The 19,240-nt window shown below is 44.9% G+C and overlaps 1 protein-coding gene across 1 annotated transcript in view; it reads right to left on the bottom strand.

Moving 5' to 3' along the window:
* The window catches only part of il34 (interleukin 34), a 30,495-nt gene extending 11,587 nt beyond the window's left edge, over positions 1-18,908 (bottom strand). The window contains exon 1 of the mRNA XM_086163558.1: positions 18,726-18,908. Within this exon, the coding sequence (XP_086019684.1) occupies positions 18,726-18,771 (46 nt within the window). The 5' untranslated portion in view covers positions 18,772-18,908. The remainder of the gene's footprint in view (positions 1-18,725) is intronic.
* Between the last annotated feature and the right edge of the window lie 332 nt (positions 18,909-19,240).

The following is a 19,240-nucleotide window of genomic DNA, read 5'->3' as shown; positions in this document are numbered from 1 at the left end:
TGGCGGGGCCACAAATTGGAAACTGACCGACTTCGATTGACAGACGCCCCCCCAGGAGAAGAAACTGTAGAATCTCAAAACGCCAAAATTCACACTGGTGGACCAAAGACGTCCTGATCGTCTTCAATTCATTGAGAAAAAAGCCCAGCGTTATAAAAGCAGCATTTTAATGAATGAAAGAGTGAACGGTTGTAGGTGAATATTGGATGCAGGAGTGAGAGAGTGAATGGTTTTCTCGAGAAAACACATAAAGGAGGGGGTTATATATGTGGATATGAATGAGAGGGTGAATGGTTGGATGGGTCCGGGGTGAACTCTGCCTCTCGCCCAATCAGGTGCAGAAGTGAACGGCATGAATGAATGAATGAATTCTAGAAGTGAAGCTGATTTTAAATGACTGGGTGACTCCGGCCTCTTATTACGAACAAAGAATTTACCTCGGAGTCTGAGACAGCAGGGGGAACCGATGATTCTGTCGTTACCTCAGGAGGCTTTTCTCTAATGAGGCTGACAATAAACAGGTCAAATGACCGTTTTTTTTTGTTTTTTTTTTTAACATTTTATCACTTTGTTTGTTTAAAGCAGTGCATTCTTATGCAGAAAATGAAATGTCGGGGAGGAATCTCAGCTCACCGCGTCACGGAAAAGCTAATTGAAGGGCGACAGGACTGATGGAAAGGGCCAGAAGCCACAATGCTGGCCCCGTCTCACCATACATTTTCCTTCCAGCACACATTCTCACTCAGAAGTACATTCTCCTTTCCTAACAAACACACACACGGATATACTTGGAGAGACAAAGGCACACACACACACACAGCCAGCTCAAGACAGACCGACACACACACATGCATATGCTCAACCGCTTTCTCCCGTATTTTAGACGTGCACACAGTCACAGGCTCTCACTCCCACATGAATGCTATTTAACGTTGTATACATTTTCAATCACATATATATAAACGGTCGACTCTTTGATTTGTAGCTCATACTTAAATATGCATCTGACATTTAAAGTCACCCCCATATATATACAGACACACACACACATACACACACACACACACACACACACACAATCCAATGTCTTCTTGCTGTGGAAGGAATGCAGCTCTCAGCAGGTAATCCCATCAGGTACTCTGCCAGATACCACGTCCATTCTAGACGTGCATTTCTGGAGATCCATGAATCCAGCGGTTCCATCAGTCCGCTTTTGTGGAGCTGTTTTGTTTCAATGGCGGACACCAAAGGTCTTGGGAGAGAATTATATGGGGAGAAAGAGTTGTTAAACAAAAAAACTTCCCTTGGAAACCAGATGTGGAGAATACAAGTTCAGGGAACCTGCGGTGAGATCAGGATGCAAAGATTTATGCAGAAAGAGGACTAAAGGAGCAAAGAGGGTTTTCAGTGGAGGAGGGTCCGGTCTGTTGACGACATCTTGGACACATTGTATTTTCACAGCCAAGAAAAGGAGGTTAGGAACATATCGTTGGAACTTGAGCCATTTAGGAAACATATAGGCAATGCAGATTATTGGATCCAGTTCACCTGCCTTATTGAGCTCCTGTCTTGAGCCGGTGTGTATTGGGTGTTATCGTACACCGCCCAAAAAAAAAAAAAAAAACACGTAGGGAGGCCAAACACGTGAGCCGCTAGGAAGGCTCTGGAACGAAAGTTATCGGAATTCAAAGCTCGGGGAACCTGAGAATAAATCGCAGATACAGTACTGACAAACCATACATTTGATTAGGCATTGAATATTGAGCAGCGCGGAAGCTTTAAGGCAATAACTTGCTGAACGTACAAATGCGTTTTCGGTAAAACATCTGACATCCTTTACTTGGAAGCAGACTGACATGAGAGCTCACACAAAGCTATACAGATGAATTGGCTAAGGAAACATATAAGACAGGTTTCTACCAGTAGCTTTGTGAATCTTCTGTGACTGATTTTGGATTGGCACAAATATAAGCCTCAGATACTACAGATGCCTGCATTGCAAATTCAGCTTCAGTGTCAAGGCGGTTCCGCCCTTGGAAGAGACGCCTGCTACTAATCACTGATCAAAAACAGCCCGAGAGCAACTTCATCTCCTCTGAAGCCTCAAGAACAATCACCTACAGGAGTGGTTGGCTTTCTCAACCATCACATAGACGGCGTATATGCCAACTGCGGCTCTGTTGGATCTTCCACCTGCTCTTCCACAAGAAGATCTGGATGTTGATGTACGGCACATCAGCGTGTATACTGCCCATTTTTTTACAACCTGAAGCTTCCATAAAGACTATCTGGGCTGGAAAGTCACAGTGTAACTACAGCCACCAGGCTTCTTCCCGGAGGAGGACCCCAATGAGCTCCCAACAACGGCGCTGAAGAGGCACCATTACTCCTCTGTTTGAGGGCCACGGTATGCTCACACTGCACCGCCTCCAAGAGACAGACAGCCGAATTTTTATCTTTCTTTCGCCCGTTATTCTTCCTTCATGACTTTTTCCACCCAAGATGTTAAAGTTTTGCAGGAAGTATGCGTTTGAAGAAAGGTTTTCCAATTTTTACACCTCTTGGCATTTCTTCACTCCCTCTCCATTAACATACTGTCTGATTTATAGTCGCCTGTAGCTGTAGGTTTCACAAAGCTTACGAACGTATGTATGAATATTCCCTTTCTCCTGAGAGCGTGGTTGCACGTCGGCAGGTCATCGTAACACTGGGTCGGCAATGTGAAAGTCTATGGTCGGCTTTTAATTACATCCGGCAAACTACGAAGTTCCGGATCTGTCCTCTCGGATCCGACTTCACGTAGCACCAGAGACTTCGCAACCCAATTCTGGGTCCGGCCCATTGAAGTGGCATGGAAAGAACTGCGGCGAACAGACTTAAATATGCACTCCGGTACCACAGGAAGAATCTCTGCACTACCATTCACCATGTGCCTTAAATCACAGACCCGAAACACAGCCTTTCTAAACAATGTACAGATGCAAAACACAGATACTGTAAGGATTGTCTGACCGGACATGTACTTTGGTCTCCCTTGTAATTTTCATTTGGAACTGCATTATGTGCGGCACAACATTATGGGGTTCCGCCTAACTGCAAGAAGGTCTCTGTTTCATTTCCAACTGGGGGGCCTTTCTGTGCAGAGTCTCCGTGTTCCCTCCGTGTCTGCACAGGGTTCCTCAGGGTTCTTCACAGTTCAAAACCATGCAGGAAGTTCAGTGGGGACACTAGATTTTACAAAAATGTGGCTGAGAGGATGAATAGTCGTATGTCTCTCAAAGATATGAGTCTTGACATGAGTGAATGGTTGTGGCATGGGAGTGAATGAGTGAATACTTGTATGTCTCTTTATGATGTATGAATGAGAGGGGGAATGGATTCATGTCTACATGATGCGAAAGAAGAAATGAACGTTGTATGTCTTCATAAGACATATGAAAGAGTGAATTCAGTAAGTTGTATAGAGTACAAGAGTACCTCTCGCAGCTTAGGCTAGGTACAGCCTTTACAGTAATTCATTCAAGAATGGTTATTTTTCTTTTATTTTCTGATATTTTTGTTTGTTATTGTTTTAAATACCTCCACTGCACTACACATTTTCTGCTGCATAAATTCAAATTTCCCAATTTTGGGATGATTAAAACCATTGGATTAAATTCAAAACTTGATTTACACCTGGACTTCTTCACTGTCCCTCAACATCTCTGTGGCCTTGGTAGGATTCATGTAACGGCCCATTAACGAGGTCAAAAAAAAAAAGATTTTAAACAACCAATTACAACACTTTTCCATTTCCTGTGTATTAGATTCAGTCGTACCGCCTCAGTGACGCAGAGGACTGCACTGAAAAAGCCTCTGGAGTTCTTCCCACAGAGAGTCTCCCTTCAAAGAGGTCATCTGCCACTTCAACAAGCCCCTTTGTCCACATGAGAGGAAATGCAGAAACCAAACGCTAACTACATCTTCTGTATTCTGTGTTTGCTCTGTAAACACCGAAGCGGACACACAATGCAGCAACAGTTACACGGCCGACCGCTAAACCAGCAGTTGCCTTGTTCCATAAATCACTTTATCAGTACAACGTATCACAGCAAATTCAATTGCACTTCAGATGAAATTAGGTTTTGTGGAACTATTATGACTATGTTAATGTGTTTTCCTCCTCACCTCTGACCCCTAGAAAGCTTCGACGGCTGTAAAAAAAAAAAAAAAAAGCGCCGACTCGCCGAGATGAGGCTCGTACTAAACGACAAAATTTAATGTTTCAGACAATAGCTTTGCTCTGCAGCTACAGAGACGACATGAATCCATGCCGCGAGGTTTAGAAACTTTATTTTACTCAAAGGAATAACTAAAGCTGATCCATCAGGAGGCTCCTTCTGCCAATACAATTCCCTGTTTCCTGCCAAAGCCCGGCCGGTTGCTTAGTCACAAATTGCAGCCAAATGGTGAGTGCGGTCGATGTGTGCACGTCTAGAAGTGCAATATACGTTCGATATGTTAAAGATAACCCCAAAACACAGACCATGCATGTTGGCACTTCTTTTGCTCTCTGATGCATCTTTTTCGAGTTTAATCCACATCCTACGATGTCAAAATACTGACATGGAAAGTTCTTCTTTCGGTTCTTCTCGTCCGACAACTGGGAAAGATTTAAGTGAATCGAGGCCGTCCGAAAGCCACAATTGCAGACTTTAAGCGATGTTGCTGTGTTTGTACACTTGAGGGCCCGAAAGAATGCCAAATCTTAACCGAGACAACTTCGATCTTGGGAGTCGTAAGAATAATTCATGTTGTACTTTATCTATAAAAAAAGAAACAGATCACCATTGTTCTCAATGGAACTCAGGTTGTGTTGTGCGTTTGAAAAGACGCATACTTCAGTGTCATTTCAAGTTTAAAGTAATACAGAATATCGCAAACCAGTATTCAGAGCCTTTAGATGCAAAATCTGACAGTGATCTACTTGCAAGAGAAAGATCGGCAATGTACCATTTTAACAATTAGTGTCAGGTATGATTTCAACGTATTGCCTGAGGACTTTTTGGCAAACATTTGATTGGAGGAGACGTCTGCTCCACCACACTGCCCTCACACTGATGGATAATTTCCAATTTTACTCCGGAGAGGAGAACAGGTACAAGAGACTCTAGTGTTACAAGGAAATAATAAATGTCTTATCTTGTGAAATTCATGCTTCTGTCAGCCCAAATTTCTTGAAGCCACGTCTTGTGTGCAAGTTGGGAAGCAGCTGTGCTGAGAGGTTTGCACAGATGGTTTTCAAACGCGTGCCAGATATATATATATATATGTATATGTATATATATTGCATGAATAACAGATGAGCTAAGAACAGATGTAAACGTCTATGGAGGCTCTCAGTCATTCAGGTCAAAGGTTAATTCTTGTCAAATGCTTTTTGTGGCAACTGGATTTGAATTTCTACCCATGAAGACATCTCAGCTACAGTGGGGAGCTTTCAGTTCAGAGCAGCTGGGGTTGGAGTCTGCTTGAAGTTGTGATAGCCTGTTAATGGCAGAGTTGTGTTACAGAAACCAGGTTGAATGGGGTTGTTGTGTTAATGGGGGTGTCGACACCCAACGTCAAGTTCCAGATTAATCAAATGATCAGAAATGGTTTTGAAAGTGCTTGAAACTGGGGGGAAAAAATCATCTTCTGCCACCTATGGTCACTTGGGCAGCAACGTAGGCGGGCTAACTTGGTCCAGCTCTGGTCCGGCGTGTCCTGGATCTTCTCAGACGGGGGTGAGGGCATCAACCTGGTGGGATGTACCTGGAGCAACTCACCAGGGAGGCGTCCAGAAGGCATCTGGCTCCTCTGGATACGGACTTTGAGCCCCTCCCGGACGCCTGAGCTCCTCACCCTATCCATAATCTTGTTCTTTCATTCACTACCCACAGCTGAAGTGGGTATTGAACAGATCAGAGGTGAGAGTTGGAAGGCGGGTCAACCAGTAAATCAACAGCTTCGCCTCTTGGCTCCCCAGAGAGAGCGCGAGATCAGGGTCAGAAAAGACCAACAGTAGCGCATCATCTGCAAAAAGCAGAGACCCAAGCAGGAAGCCGGTCAACTGTAACCCCCGAAATTTCGTCCCAAATAGACCCTAACCTTTGCCCCTTCCTCCCTTGATAACCGAGTGCCCGTCCACATGTGTCAATCACCACCAGGAACAAAGAGGGAGGATACCCACTGTTTGACAATCTGATAAATTTGGTTTTGTTGTTAATTCTGAAGTGAAGGCCTGCAGTTCCACCATCATGTTAGTGCTTTCTGATCACGAGGGGCTTCTGTTCCCCATCCTGCAGTGATTTGTTGGGGAAAAGGGTAAACGGCACCAATAACTCTCCCCCCAATCCTCAAAATAGCAGCTAAGAGTTCCCCAGGTGTAAAACAAGATGTAAGTACCACTTGCTCGCTAGATCTTAGCGTGATGTATGACAACATTTCAGGTGCGTGTGCTTGTCGTTTGGATGTGGTCACGCCAAAGCAGCCTGAGATGACTTGGACTGATGAAAGACCGAGAGCGGCAGGGGGTCGCCTCCCTTCCCATGTGCCCTGCTGTATATCAGAAGGATCTGAAAGCCCTTGTCACATGTCTCAAGACTGATGGATTGGCGTATAATATATGACACGTGTGAACAAATTTATCCCGGGACTTGGATTTTCTACAACCCTCGAGAAAAACGGCCTTTAAAGAGGTTCAAATACCTCTGAAGCGGATTGGGAAAAAAAAAAAAAGAAAAAGAAAAGGGCAAACCCCCTGCTGGCAGGCCTTTTCACGAAGTACAGGTATGTGTTGGAGCGCTCAAATGTGATCAGAGGAGAAGACTAACCCTGTTTGATTTCCACTGACTAACTCTGTTTGCCCAGGACCTTCGGAGAAATCATAATGGGCCACTTTGATCGGCGACGTCTCTCCGTAAAATTCAATTTTCAACGGTAAAGTTGAGAGATCCACTTAAGCCTGAGTGAAAACCGAAATGTACGATAATCATGGGAAACATGTGGCCACTTCTGCATTTCAGAAACTCAATTGAGGCAAGAACGTGACACATCTACGGAGTTGGAGATGATGTCAGTTCATCTCATCTTTATAACTTCTCCACAGGTTGAGCGGCAGCAGCAGCAAACTTCCTCCCTGCAGCACATGAGAAATCTATCAAGGCACAAGAGAAACCATAAACATCACCATCAGACAGCCAACATCTGGTGCGATCAGGGAGCGTGGTCTTGAAGAGCTGTCTATTTAACGTCATTTAAACGTCGATGCCATACTCCGGACACCCCGTTGGTTGAAAGAACGACATCAAACGTGCACACGCAATTAAAGTAAATGAAAACAAATGCTCCGTATCACGCCGGTATTTCATCTTCGGCACTCCAGTGGAATTATTATCACCGTTTTGCAATGATTTGGCTGGTTTTCATGCCATAAAGCAATGAGATGAAACCATCACCCATAAAACGCAAACTTGCCTGAACCCACCTCCCGGGGATTAGACGCCTGGAAAACAGTCCACACTGTTGCTGTTCCAGCTCTTCGGACGTTTGAGCACCTGGCCTCAGGCAGATCAAGGCCTTCCCTGCACCCTTCAGGTTAGATTATCTCCAGCAGTGGAGCGTAAAGTTTCGTAGATCATGGACTCTCCTTGGGATCGGTCGTGCAAGTCATTACAGATGCCCTTCTCCGTCTCGAGAGGGGGCTCCGTGATTGAGCTCCACAGCTCCAGATCCGGCTAGGCGACGTCTTCTTTAAGGTAGCCTGTTGGATATTCTCGCTGAGCCCTCCCTTCTATCAGCCTAACGTTGTTTTGTCCAATATTCGAGCCATTGCGACTTCACTCGCTCTCAGACCGTCCATCTTAGGTGACGTCTCCAAGTTATTTTGTGATACCTTCCAGACGCTCCACCACTCTTTGGAGTTAATAGCCTCCTCTGCTGGAACCCTGAGCAGAACTGAGCCGGTAGTCACTCTGCCAGAATCTATGGCGTCGTTTCCCAGGCTAACTCCCCTTAGTAATGTGCTCCTGACATAATTTGACATTACTTTTTGCAAAGTGGGCCATATTTGGTGAGGTGAAAATGTGCGAGGCCTGACCGTCCAGACTAACATTCTTTGGACCATCAACATGAAACGAAAATGAACTATGACATGATTTGTTTTTTTTCCAAATGACATAGTTTACTCACACAGAACACAAGTCTAAAGCTTTTACCAAACTCTGTATTACACATTTGAATCCCAGATAAAATGAGGAAAAAGTCTGTCTGAAAAAAAGAAAAACCTTTCAGAAAGATTAAACATGTATTATTGATATATTAAATGCTCACTATGAGCTTCTAAATTCAAAACATGTAAACAGGTAGATAACACAACAGTGATCGAGGCCCATATGAATCCTTGTATTAGTCTTATGGTGAAATATAGAATAGCTATTTGTACACTCTGTTTTATGCTGTTGTTGACAAGGCTGGCGGTCGCATATTATTGCTTTTATGAAAGAGGCTACCGGCCGGTGTAAATTTAAACGCGGACGCAATTGGCCCGCGGGCCGGACGTTGAACATGCCTGACTGAAATAACCAAATACATAGAAATTGCACGTTTGCAGGACAACCCTTTGGGATGAAAAACGGGCCGGTACACTGAGATCGCAGTCAATTGCTACGAGCGGGTCGGTTAACTAAAACAACAACGGTACCAAGGCAGGAAGCGTCTCTAAGTATGCGCGTGATTTAGTTCATCAACTACTGGGCTTGCATTTGCACGACAGCGATTCAGGTGTATCCTACAGTCCGGTGTCTGCACGTGGAACTATTTGAAAACGGCGACTGACAACTAAACAGAGATGCTGCCATGTAAACTGAGCGCCAGAGCTGATTTACGGTTGCTTCTGTAAAAGGCAATTGGTCGCTACTTCTGATACTGCAATTCATGCATTCTATGGGAACACTGCTGGAGGGCTTTTGGAGAACACTGCAAATCACCAGGGATAATTCACAACAGACCTCGGTTGTGTATGTTCCGCATTCCTCGCACTTTTAAATTACACTACTGTGAAATAGCTCTCAGGTCGAAGGAAATGAAGGTAAGCCATTACGTTGATCTTTGCACTGATGATGTAATAGGGCGAGATGGTTATTGCTGCCGCCGGGATGTTGGCGCATTTAAATCGCTTTAGAAAATGTCTTGAGTCAACAGAATCAAGAATATGTAATACAAGATGAATGGCACGCATGAGCCGCACATGTAAGCTCGGCCAATATGTTGGCTTAAATATTAATAGCTGTGTTTTTCAACTGCAGTGACTCTGGTGAGTTCAGACCACTAGAAGAGCAGACATTTATGTAGAACAATGCCTTATTATAGTCTTAATCGAAGCACAGAACCACAGGATGCAAATCCGACCAATTCCCATTGGCTTGGTGCTTGAACTGTGAGGCTTCTAAATGATCCCACCGCAGTCAAAACACCTTCGAGGAATTAATGAATTGTGTCCAGATGCCACGATAAGGTTCATCAATGAGCATCTTGGTAGTATTTCTCTTAATTTAACAGTTTTTGACCAACGTGCCTAAATATTCAATCCGGAGCTTGTTCACTCTAAAAGCCTCTGAAGGACTTCTTAGGGAGCCTTTGTATCATCTGAACGTGGTATCTCATCGGTTTTCCTGTAAATCGAACCAGAAAGGTTGCAGTCATTCGGGTGTTCTCACCGCTACGCTCGACGTGTTGACAAGGAAATTAAATTCAATTGGAACACTGACTTGAAAATCTGAAGTTCCCTCCTTGGAAGGAGTCCCTCGACTGGCGGACGTCTGCCTGCGGCGTCACACTCTTGGACGGCGAAATACAACAGTGCATTGTACCTCGGCCTTCAGCCGCCAGACGGCTGGATTCGACGTCCCGTCGTCTCAAATGAAAGCGGCCCGTCGGTTGTTACTTAACAACGCGTTTATTTTGTGGCGAAGGAATTCCCTTTTACACACTCAAACAGATCTAACGGGCTCCCCTCAGATGTACCCAGTAATAAAGGCAAACCCATTCCAGGGTGAGGAACACGAAGAGAAATAAATCCTTCTTAAATCATCAGGAGGATTATTAAGCTCCCGAAGAATTTTAAAACGGTCTTCTAAATGTCACACGGGGAAACTCACTCCTTTTGTCATTATTTTCACTGTGACTTCACTTTGCTTTTGCGAGAAGAGAAACACAAATTGGTCGCCAGCGATCCCATCGCTGAGGTTGCCATCTTCAGCTTTATGAGGACGATGACGACAATGATGATGATGACGACGGAGGCCAGTCAAAATGAAACCAAACTTCAGAATGAATCAAATTTTCTCAAAAATGTGAAAATGTAATTTCGATAGTGAGAAAATCCACAGTCATGTTTCTATCGAGTAACAATGGCCTTTTGTCCTCTCAGACAAGACAGGTGACTTTGGGCCAACTGAGTTATCAGATGTTCAGACCCAACAGACCCCTGAGCTTGGCTGCTGTTCTCAGAATTAAAACAGCATTGGATTGTTCTCCTCTGGCTTGTTTACTCTCTAAAAGACCTTTGGACATTATTAGGTATGATTGTGGAATAAAAATAGATTTGCTTTTCCTTCATCACAATGACGCACTAGTAAGCAAGAAGGGGCCACAAACAACAGATAAATATATGTATTAGATTTCATAGATGTTTGTTGAGATCGGAAGAAATTCCCAAGACTTAGTAGTACTTGGCTCCATTCTCGAAGTTAGAGCTGCATATTTTATTCCTAACTACGTGTCCAAACTGCCCCCATAGAGCGGGGCTGGTGATTTGGTGAAATGGCAGTAGTAGCATGGAGTAGTTTGCATTTAATGAACATTCGTTGATCATCTTTACAGCTTATCGTCCAGTCAGGGTCACGTCGGAGCCTGAGCCCATCCCAGCTGCCATTGGGCGAGAGGCGGGGTTCACCCTGGACCCCTCGATCACAGGGCCACATATGGAGACATATGGCCATTCCATCTCCGATTCACACGCCTGGGCCATTAGGGGTCTCAAATCGACCAGCAGCATGTTTTTGGACTGTCGGATGAAACCGGAGAACCAGGAGGAACCCCATGCAGACACGGGTAGAACATGGAGACTCCACACAGAAAGGCCTCCCTTAATTTGAAATACTTGTATAGGGTAGTGGCTCAGTTGGTAGAGCAGGCGTCCCTGCAAAAATCGGCGGTTTGTTGGCCAGTTCCTCAAGTCTGCCTTATCCATGGACGAGACACCTGATGATCTTGCATGGCAGCTCCGCCGCCATAGATTGTCGAAAATAATCCAACGTAAAGCGCTCGGGACCCACAAACGGAATCGAAGAGCTGCACAAGTGTAGACCATCTACCGAAGTCTTGAATAAGGAGCGTATAATAAAGATTATTATCATTGGCGAATGCGCATTTGTGACTCATCGGGCAAAGGAACACGTTGAAGACTCACACACAGAGCGCTTTAAACAGCACCGGTCTTTTCCTTTGACGAATCCCAAAACAATCTGAAAAGGTCTCTCCGGCTCAAAAGTCGAGACGGGAGCCTGGACAAGACCGCATCGAAAACGTCACATTGACATGAAGGTATTACATAAGAAGCGATCCTGTGGGTATTAGTGCAAGAAAACCGTCAGGGCCGATTGCACATGGCTGAAATATAATCCCCTCCGTGGGACAAGGAGCGCTCAGGAGTTAAAAGCCTCTTAGCGCCTTTAGGGCCATTATCCCATCAGTGTCATATCGGGGCAAGTATTTTGGGGTCCGTTCTTGTGGAGACGTAAGATCAGCCCCTCCGCTGCCTGAGGCCTGGTTTGAAGAATGGACGACCACTTTACTGATCGTGCAACGCATTCCCAACAGAAACAGCTCTGTCTCCAAGAGGAGACCAAACTTCAGCAGGTCCCTATAGGAGAAACAGGTTTCCTTAACAATGTTGCCTTAAAAACACTCCAAGTCCTGCGACTGCGCTTTTTTGCGCAGGCAGGTTTGGAGTTGGGGCGGGATCTTTAATGAGCCACTAACTTACACCTCCCAAACATATGTTAATGCTGCATGCAGTCCCAATTTTGAAAACAGACACATCCTCAAGTGAAATTAAAAGGGTTTCTGAACGCAAAACGACAACATGCAAAAGGAGTCGGAGTTGCAACAGATATCGTAGTACAGAGAAATGTGCCATTTGCCACAAGTACAACTGTAGGAAATGTGGAAAAAGATCCCCATTTGTGTGTAAAAATTGCTAAAAAAATGCTAAAAACCAAAAAAATGTTGCGGAATATGCTCGCAATTTGTTTTCAAGGCAATTTATTTTGAATCGTTTTCAGTACTAAATAAATGTTTTTCTTATTCACATAAGTCCATTGTTTGCTTTCTCATTACTTTTACCCGTTTTTGTCTTTCGGGGGTACTGATCGAATTTGCAACCGCAACGACCAGGTGATAACATTAACACTTCTTGGAAGGGGAGGGGGGTTTGCAGGAAAAGTGGAAATTTCCTGGAGTGTTTGACAAATGAATGAAACAGTGAATAGTTGTATGTCTCTGTAGAACATATAAATGAGAGGGTGTTTGCATTTCTATATATACGGCCCTGTGATGGAACCGGGTTTTACCCCGCCTCTCACCCAATCACAGCTGGGATAGGACGCCGCCCGGTATAAATGAATGAATGAGTTTTTCAGATTTTTAATCGCGCCCTATTCCTTTTTAAACCTACAGTGTAACTTTTAATCAAGTCAGAGTGGAGGTGCCTGAACCACCTGCCGCATTTCAGTCACGGGACGTTTTCAATATTAGAATGTAAGGAGTTCTACTTTAACCAGAATGCAGGGATTGATTTCTTTCAAAGGGACCCAACCATGTTTCTGCGGGAGAACTTGCATCCATCGGCACCGCAGAACATTCCTTCGCATTGAGACGAAGTGACAGAACTCGGTCAGCTGTCAGTTTTTAGATTCCCCGCAGAACACCTGCTTCAGCACTCTCTGCAGCTGGCCAAGCTTCAGCCGGTGCTACTGCAGGGCCGCTGTTCACTTGAAAATTACAGCAACGACAACCGGAAACTGTCGAATCCTTATAATACGACTTCAAATGGAAACACGTGCAATATTACACTGTACGTTGTCAGCTGGACTGTAGCAACTCATCGACACCAGTTGTGTGCAACAACAAAAGGAACATTGATATTGGAAAGTAATAGCATCTACTCTAATAACCATGCATCTCTGATTTTTTTTTTATACGATATAAATGGATTTTGCAAAAAATAAAAGCACAGGTTAAATAAAAAGTCTCCGAACTGAAATAGCTTCTCTTGTTTCTCACATGTTCCATAATTCAGGGGCTCTGATGGCAAAATGCCCTACTGTCTATTTCCCTTTCCCAAGAGACTGAGAGCAACAACTGGTCTGGAGATCATATATATATATATATATGTATATGTACATATATATATATATATATATATATGTTGTATACTGTACTACACTGTGCAAGATAAGCAGGACAGACAATACATGAAAGAGTGAATATTCATGGCTATTTTTGGAAATAATCAGAAAAAAAGGGGAGAACTCGGGAATGCTTGACATACTCCCAGTAATCTGATCTGAAGGTGCCGCAGGAAGCCCATTGCCCAGACGCCTGAAGGTCCTGCTTCTCTGCAGGGTTTCCAAGGGCTTCAGCTCCGGCGCCTGGAATGGGAAGAATCGATATGACTTCGGAGATTTTCGGAGGGAAAAACATCTTGGTTCAAGGGTGCGAGGACAAGGGACAGCAGGCGTGGATGTGGTTGGCTCGGACGCAATCCAGCAGCTCATTGGATCAGACAGAAGGCACGTTACAAAGTAGAGCAGACAAGAGCCAGGAAGCCGAGACAGTAATTTGAGACAAAGGGTCCAAACGGTCACAGGAGCCCAGGTACCGTCGGAAAACATAATCTCCTGGTCAAAGGTCAACCTGTTTGGTAATCGGTGAGCTAAACCCATCGGCTGTATATCACAATGACACCGGGGAGGTCGCGGTATCGTCTTTCAGGGGCCAGTTACCGTGGACGAAACATGCATTTCAGACCATCGCGGTGGAACCACGAGCAGCAGGAAGCTGCTGTGCAGCGCCCGGGGAAACAGTTGGAGGTTAAGAAAGTGAGAATGTTTTGATCTTTCAATAGAACTTGGCTGTCTATATGGATTATTATTATTATTATTATTACTAAACTGGTCTCGGATTAAGAGTGATGGATGGCTCCTTCACTCACCTCCCTTCGAACCCCTGGGAAAAATGATTTGGGTATAAAGTCTCACTCACCCTGTCATCCTTGGGTGGGATTGTCATTGAAATATTCATGAGCGATAAAAGAAGACGTTAGCATCCACCGCCTGGTTAACTCTCGTATTATGTTAATGGTCAATTTGACCCATTGGGTCAATGGGTGAAATGGGTCAAATTGACCCTTAACATAATATGAGGGTTAATTTTCAGACAAGCGCGTACAGAAAGAGCCACAAGAACTGGCCGAAATCACATCAGAACATTGACCGCTACAACCCTTTTGCTTACGAGCAAACCAACAGCTGACTGAAGATGCCACCAAAAAACAAGAATCCACATGACAAGGTGCGACTGACAAAATGGTTGAAACCCTTGATGCAGGGAGTGGAATAAACCCAAATAAAGGGCTCTGTTATCACAAAGCGCCCAGAAGGACTTTCGCGTCTGGACGGCACACAACTCTGACCTTCCAGAGGTGCTACCACTGCGCGACCACGACGTCATTCATTCACATATCATGTCATCATTCTGTTTATCTATTTTTATCCTTGTTGCTGCCATTCCATTCTCATCCTGTTTATCTATTTTTATCCATGCTGTTACCATTCTGTTATCTATTATCCTTGTTGTTACCCTCATCCTTTTAATTGTCTCTTTTATTTATATTTAATGTCCATATTGATTGTTATCGTTGCACTGCTGTGACAAAAGAATTTCAATAAAGTATTATTATCTTATATCTCTATACCACATCTGAATTAGGGAGTGAATGTATTTTTTGTCTCCGCCCGTGGCCCTGTGATCGATCCAGGGGGAGTTCCACCTCCAGCGCCCTGGTGCAGGACATACAGAATGAACGAATGAACGAACGAACGGATGAATGAATGAACGAATTAACAAATGAATGAATGAATGAACAAACAAATGAATGAACGAATGAAAGAATGAACGGATGAATGAATGAGCGAACGAACGAACAAAAGAACCAACGGATGAATGAATGAATGAATGAATGAACGAATTAACAAATGAATGAATGAATGAATGAACAAATGAATGAACGAATGAAAGAATGAACGGATGAATGAATGAACGAACGAAAGAACGAACGGATGAATGAATGAATGAATGAATGAACAAATTAACAAACGAACGAACAAATGAATGAACGAATGAAAGAATGAACGGATGAATGAATGAATGAACGAACAAATGAATGAACAAATGAACGAATGAAAGAATGAACGGATGAATGAACGAACGAACAAATGAATGAACGAATGAAAGAATGAACGGATGAATGAATGAACGAACGAATGAATGAACAAATGAATGAATGAACAAACGAATGAAAGAATGAACGGATGAATGAATGAATGAATGAATAAATGAATGAAGCTCTCTAACATTACACACTCGTTCCAACTTGAATCCTTGGAGCCATTGGATAGATGACCTCAGCACACAGCCTGGGAGGGGAGGGAGTTACATGGAACCCCCTGGAGGATATAGACAACCATTCCACAGCTGCACCTCCAGACCTTTCCACCTATAGACGTTGCTACCTATAGACCTTCTACCTATATACGGTGAAGTTGTTTCAGTCCAGGTCCTTCTAAGTCATCAGATTGTAAAGTGGAAAGTTCAGTCCATCTGCTGAAGCTTTGACCATCAATCTGAATATTTAGAACATGATGTTACTTACCCACTACAGTTTCAAGTGTCTCAAACCCGCCATGCTTCACACATCGACCCGCCCCCTCCCCTTTTCACACACACACACACACACACACACACACATGCACGCACACACACACGCAACACACACACATTCAAAGAATCTTGCAGGCTGAGATGCTACTTTCTCCCAGGATAAAAATAAACTCCTACATGAGGCCATTTGACACTGACATTTATGCAGTCTGTATAATGTTCAGTGATTCTGTGACAATCAATCCGGGGGCCGTGCACGCTCACACACACGCGCAGAAAAAACGCGCTTCAGCTCCTTCCTGCCAAACCGTAAACTCGCATCACGGAACGAAGCACACCTGGCGACCTACGATTTACTGATCTGCCTTTATGCAATGTGTGTCCTAAAGGTGGGCAGGTCAGCACTTCCGCCTCGCGGCGAGAAGGTCCCCTGTTGGGTTCCCTGCGTGGGGCCTTTCTGAGTGGGGTCTCCACACCGGGCCTGCGTGGGTTTTCCTCCGGGTTCCTCCCACAGACCAAAAAAACCCCCATGCAGCGGGTCAATCGGAGACTCTCGATTGCCCCCTGTCTGAATGAGAGGGCGAACGGTTGGATGTCTCTATATGTGGCCCTGCGAACGGTCCGGGGTGAATCCCGCCTCCTGTCCCATGACAGCTGGGCTCCACCACCTCCACCCACCGCCCCCCGCGACCCTGACCGCAGGACAAGCTGTTCAGACGGTGAATGAATGAAATCCGAACAAACCCTCGGCCGCGTCATGAATAATTTCTGTACCGTGAAGATGCGAGAGCCAGATGTTACGGGCCGTCGCTCAGGTGAAGACCACCTGCCGAGGACCCTCCTCCGCCTTCCGCGGCTCCTCGGCACGTGATTTACGAACCTCAAAGTATCCTGACACCGCCCGCGGGGGCCGTGTGCCTTTCAGTGAATGCCCAAATCGGTTCGTTCAGCCATTAAGCGGGACGGCGTCGGGCAAAGCCGTCACTGACGGGAACTCCGGCAGAGCGGGTGAACTCGCAAGAGCGCCGGAATACAAACATCCGCTTCTCAACAAGGCGGTCCTGACGCATGAGATGTGAGGAAAGGGGAGATTTATTCAAAGTTTTGCACAAGTCCAAAATATGCAAGGCTTGAATTTTGTAAACCCCGATTCCCATCGCGGTGCTTTTGGGACAGTTTAGCTAAACAGTTTGCTCGCCCACATTCGGACGCAGGTACGGGTATGCTTGTATTTATCGGAACGCGTCCCGGATCCCCCGCCCCCATATCCGCCGCCGTAACCCGATCCGGCCCTACAAACTATTAGTCTTCACCCTTAATGTCGGGGCGACATGATCTCAACCGTTCAATGATTTCAAGTCAGGATGGCAGAGACTCCAAAGGTGAAAATCCTTGGAGCGAGTTCACAAGACAAACAGGGAAAACTATAAATTGAGGACACGGTGTGGTTTCGGGAGCAAAGTGGGCCCATCTGTCCTCGATAAGGAGCGATTATTTTCCTCGTCCTCCCGATGACGGAAATAAGACGAGCCTCTATCCGTCAGATCGGTATCCAGGGGCAAAGCGCGGTACTTTCCCACGCCTGCATCGCACTTTCGCTCCCTTCTCTCGGAGACAGTAAACACAATGACGTTAGCGGGGAAAGAACACCGTGAAGCGAAAAAAGATAACAGATATCATTACGGCCAAATGCAGGGAGAGGTCGGGGCCCTTCTCTCGGCGGTTTTGAGCCTCGGCAGCTCGGCGTGTCACAGTTGCGGCAAAGGATCGGGTGACAAGTGATGCACTGCTGCCTTGCACTTGTGCCTTTCCAACACATGGCCCGTGCAGCTCCGCAACCACGCAACACACATGGAGAGCACTTGCTGAGTATTTATTACTTACTTAAATTAATACCGTGTAATCATTTACTTACTGCCTGTACTTTTTTTTATTCAATTTTTTTTTTTATTTTAGCGCATCTCTATTGCTCTTTGTCTAATGTGCATGTAATCATATACATGGTCTTGCAAATACACATGTATATACATAGACTTATATTTTTACATACCGTTAACTTTATTTATTTGATCTTTACCATTCTTTTATGATATTTTCTTATTATGTAATCATATACATGGACTTGCAAATACACATGTACATACGTTACATATATTTTTACATACCCTTCACTTTATTTTTTTTAATCTTTACCGTTCTTTTATGATATTTTCTTATTCGCTATTTTATTCTTTATCTTTATATAGAGTTCTATTTTGATTTTTCTCCACTTTATCCTGTGACCAAGAGCTGCTTTCAATAAAAAGTGATCAATGAAGTATTCTGATCTGATTGTTTGAATCACCATAGTCTTCCAAAACACATGACAACAAAAATCTTGAAAAGTAAGCATTCACTTCTCTGAAGTCTCCTGCCAAAAGGTCTCTTTAAAGTTGTATTTCAAATGCAGGCAACTACCAGCAAAACAGCGTTCTCTACAATCCCCAATTCCCCCAAATCACCGTAAAACAAACAGATAAATGAATAAAAAGGGCACTTGTTACTCTCTCCGAGGGAAAGGTGCCAATGAATTAAGTGCAACTTAATCCGCACCACTCGCAGCCTGATTACCGCCAGCGTTCGAACCCCCTCCACCCTCACCCCACCTCACACGCACGCTATTCTAAGGAGAATCTTCCAGTTGCCGTAGAGACGTCACTTACCCGACAGGCCTCCCAGCAGGAAAACTGAGGTGGACAGTTGGACCATGCTCTTGGGTTTAAATCCTCAGCTCCACGGAGCTCGAACGCGTGCACAGTGACGCCGGGGCCGGCCGCACACCGCCGTCTGTAAATCTTCAGTTTGTGAACTCAGCAGGACAAACATGGGGTTTTTTTCGGGGCTTTTAAGTCTTCATTGCGTGACCATGCTGGCGGAGACAAACCATGATGTTTTGGTGGTGGGGGGGGGGAGGGGGGGAGGAGGGAAGGAGGGAGGGGACGGCCTCTGATCCGTCGCTCCTTTCCGCCGGCGGTCTGAAAACCAGAGGGGAAGAGAGTCAGGGACGCAATCGTAAATATGGAAATAATGTGGCCAACCGCAGTAAACACACAAGACAGACCAGACAAGAGACTGAGCTCAGCGCCCTCCCCGAAAAAAAACTAAAAACGCCCAGAATGTGTGACTCACAAATTTTTGTTGTACTCCTAATCTTTAAAAGCATGGTCAGCCACCCACA

The sequence above is a fragment of the Fistularia commersonii genome, chromosome 17 (assembly GCF_037954325.1).
Source record: "Fistularia commersonii isolate RoL2024-O1a breed Wild chromosome 17, RoL_Fcom_v1.0, whole genome shotgun sequence".
NCBI classification, from domain to species: domain Eukaryota; kingdom Metazoa; phylum Chordata; class Actinopteri; order Syngnathiformes; family Fistulariidae; genus Fistularia; species Fistularia commersonii.
The sequence above is the reverse complement of the archived record's forward strand: the minus strand, read 5'-3'. Positions and strand labels throughout refer to the sequence as shown.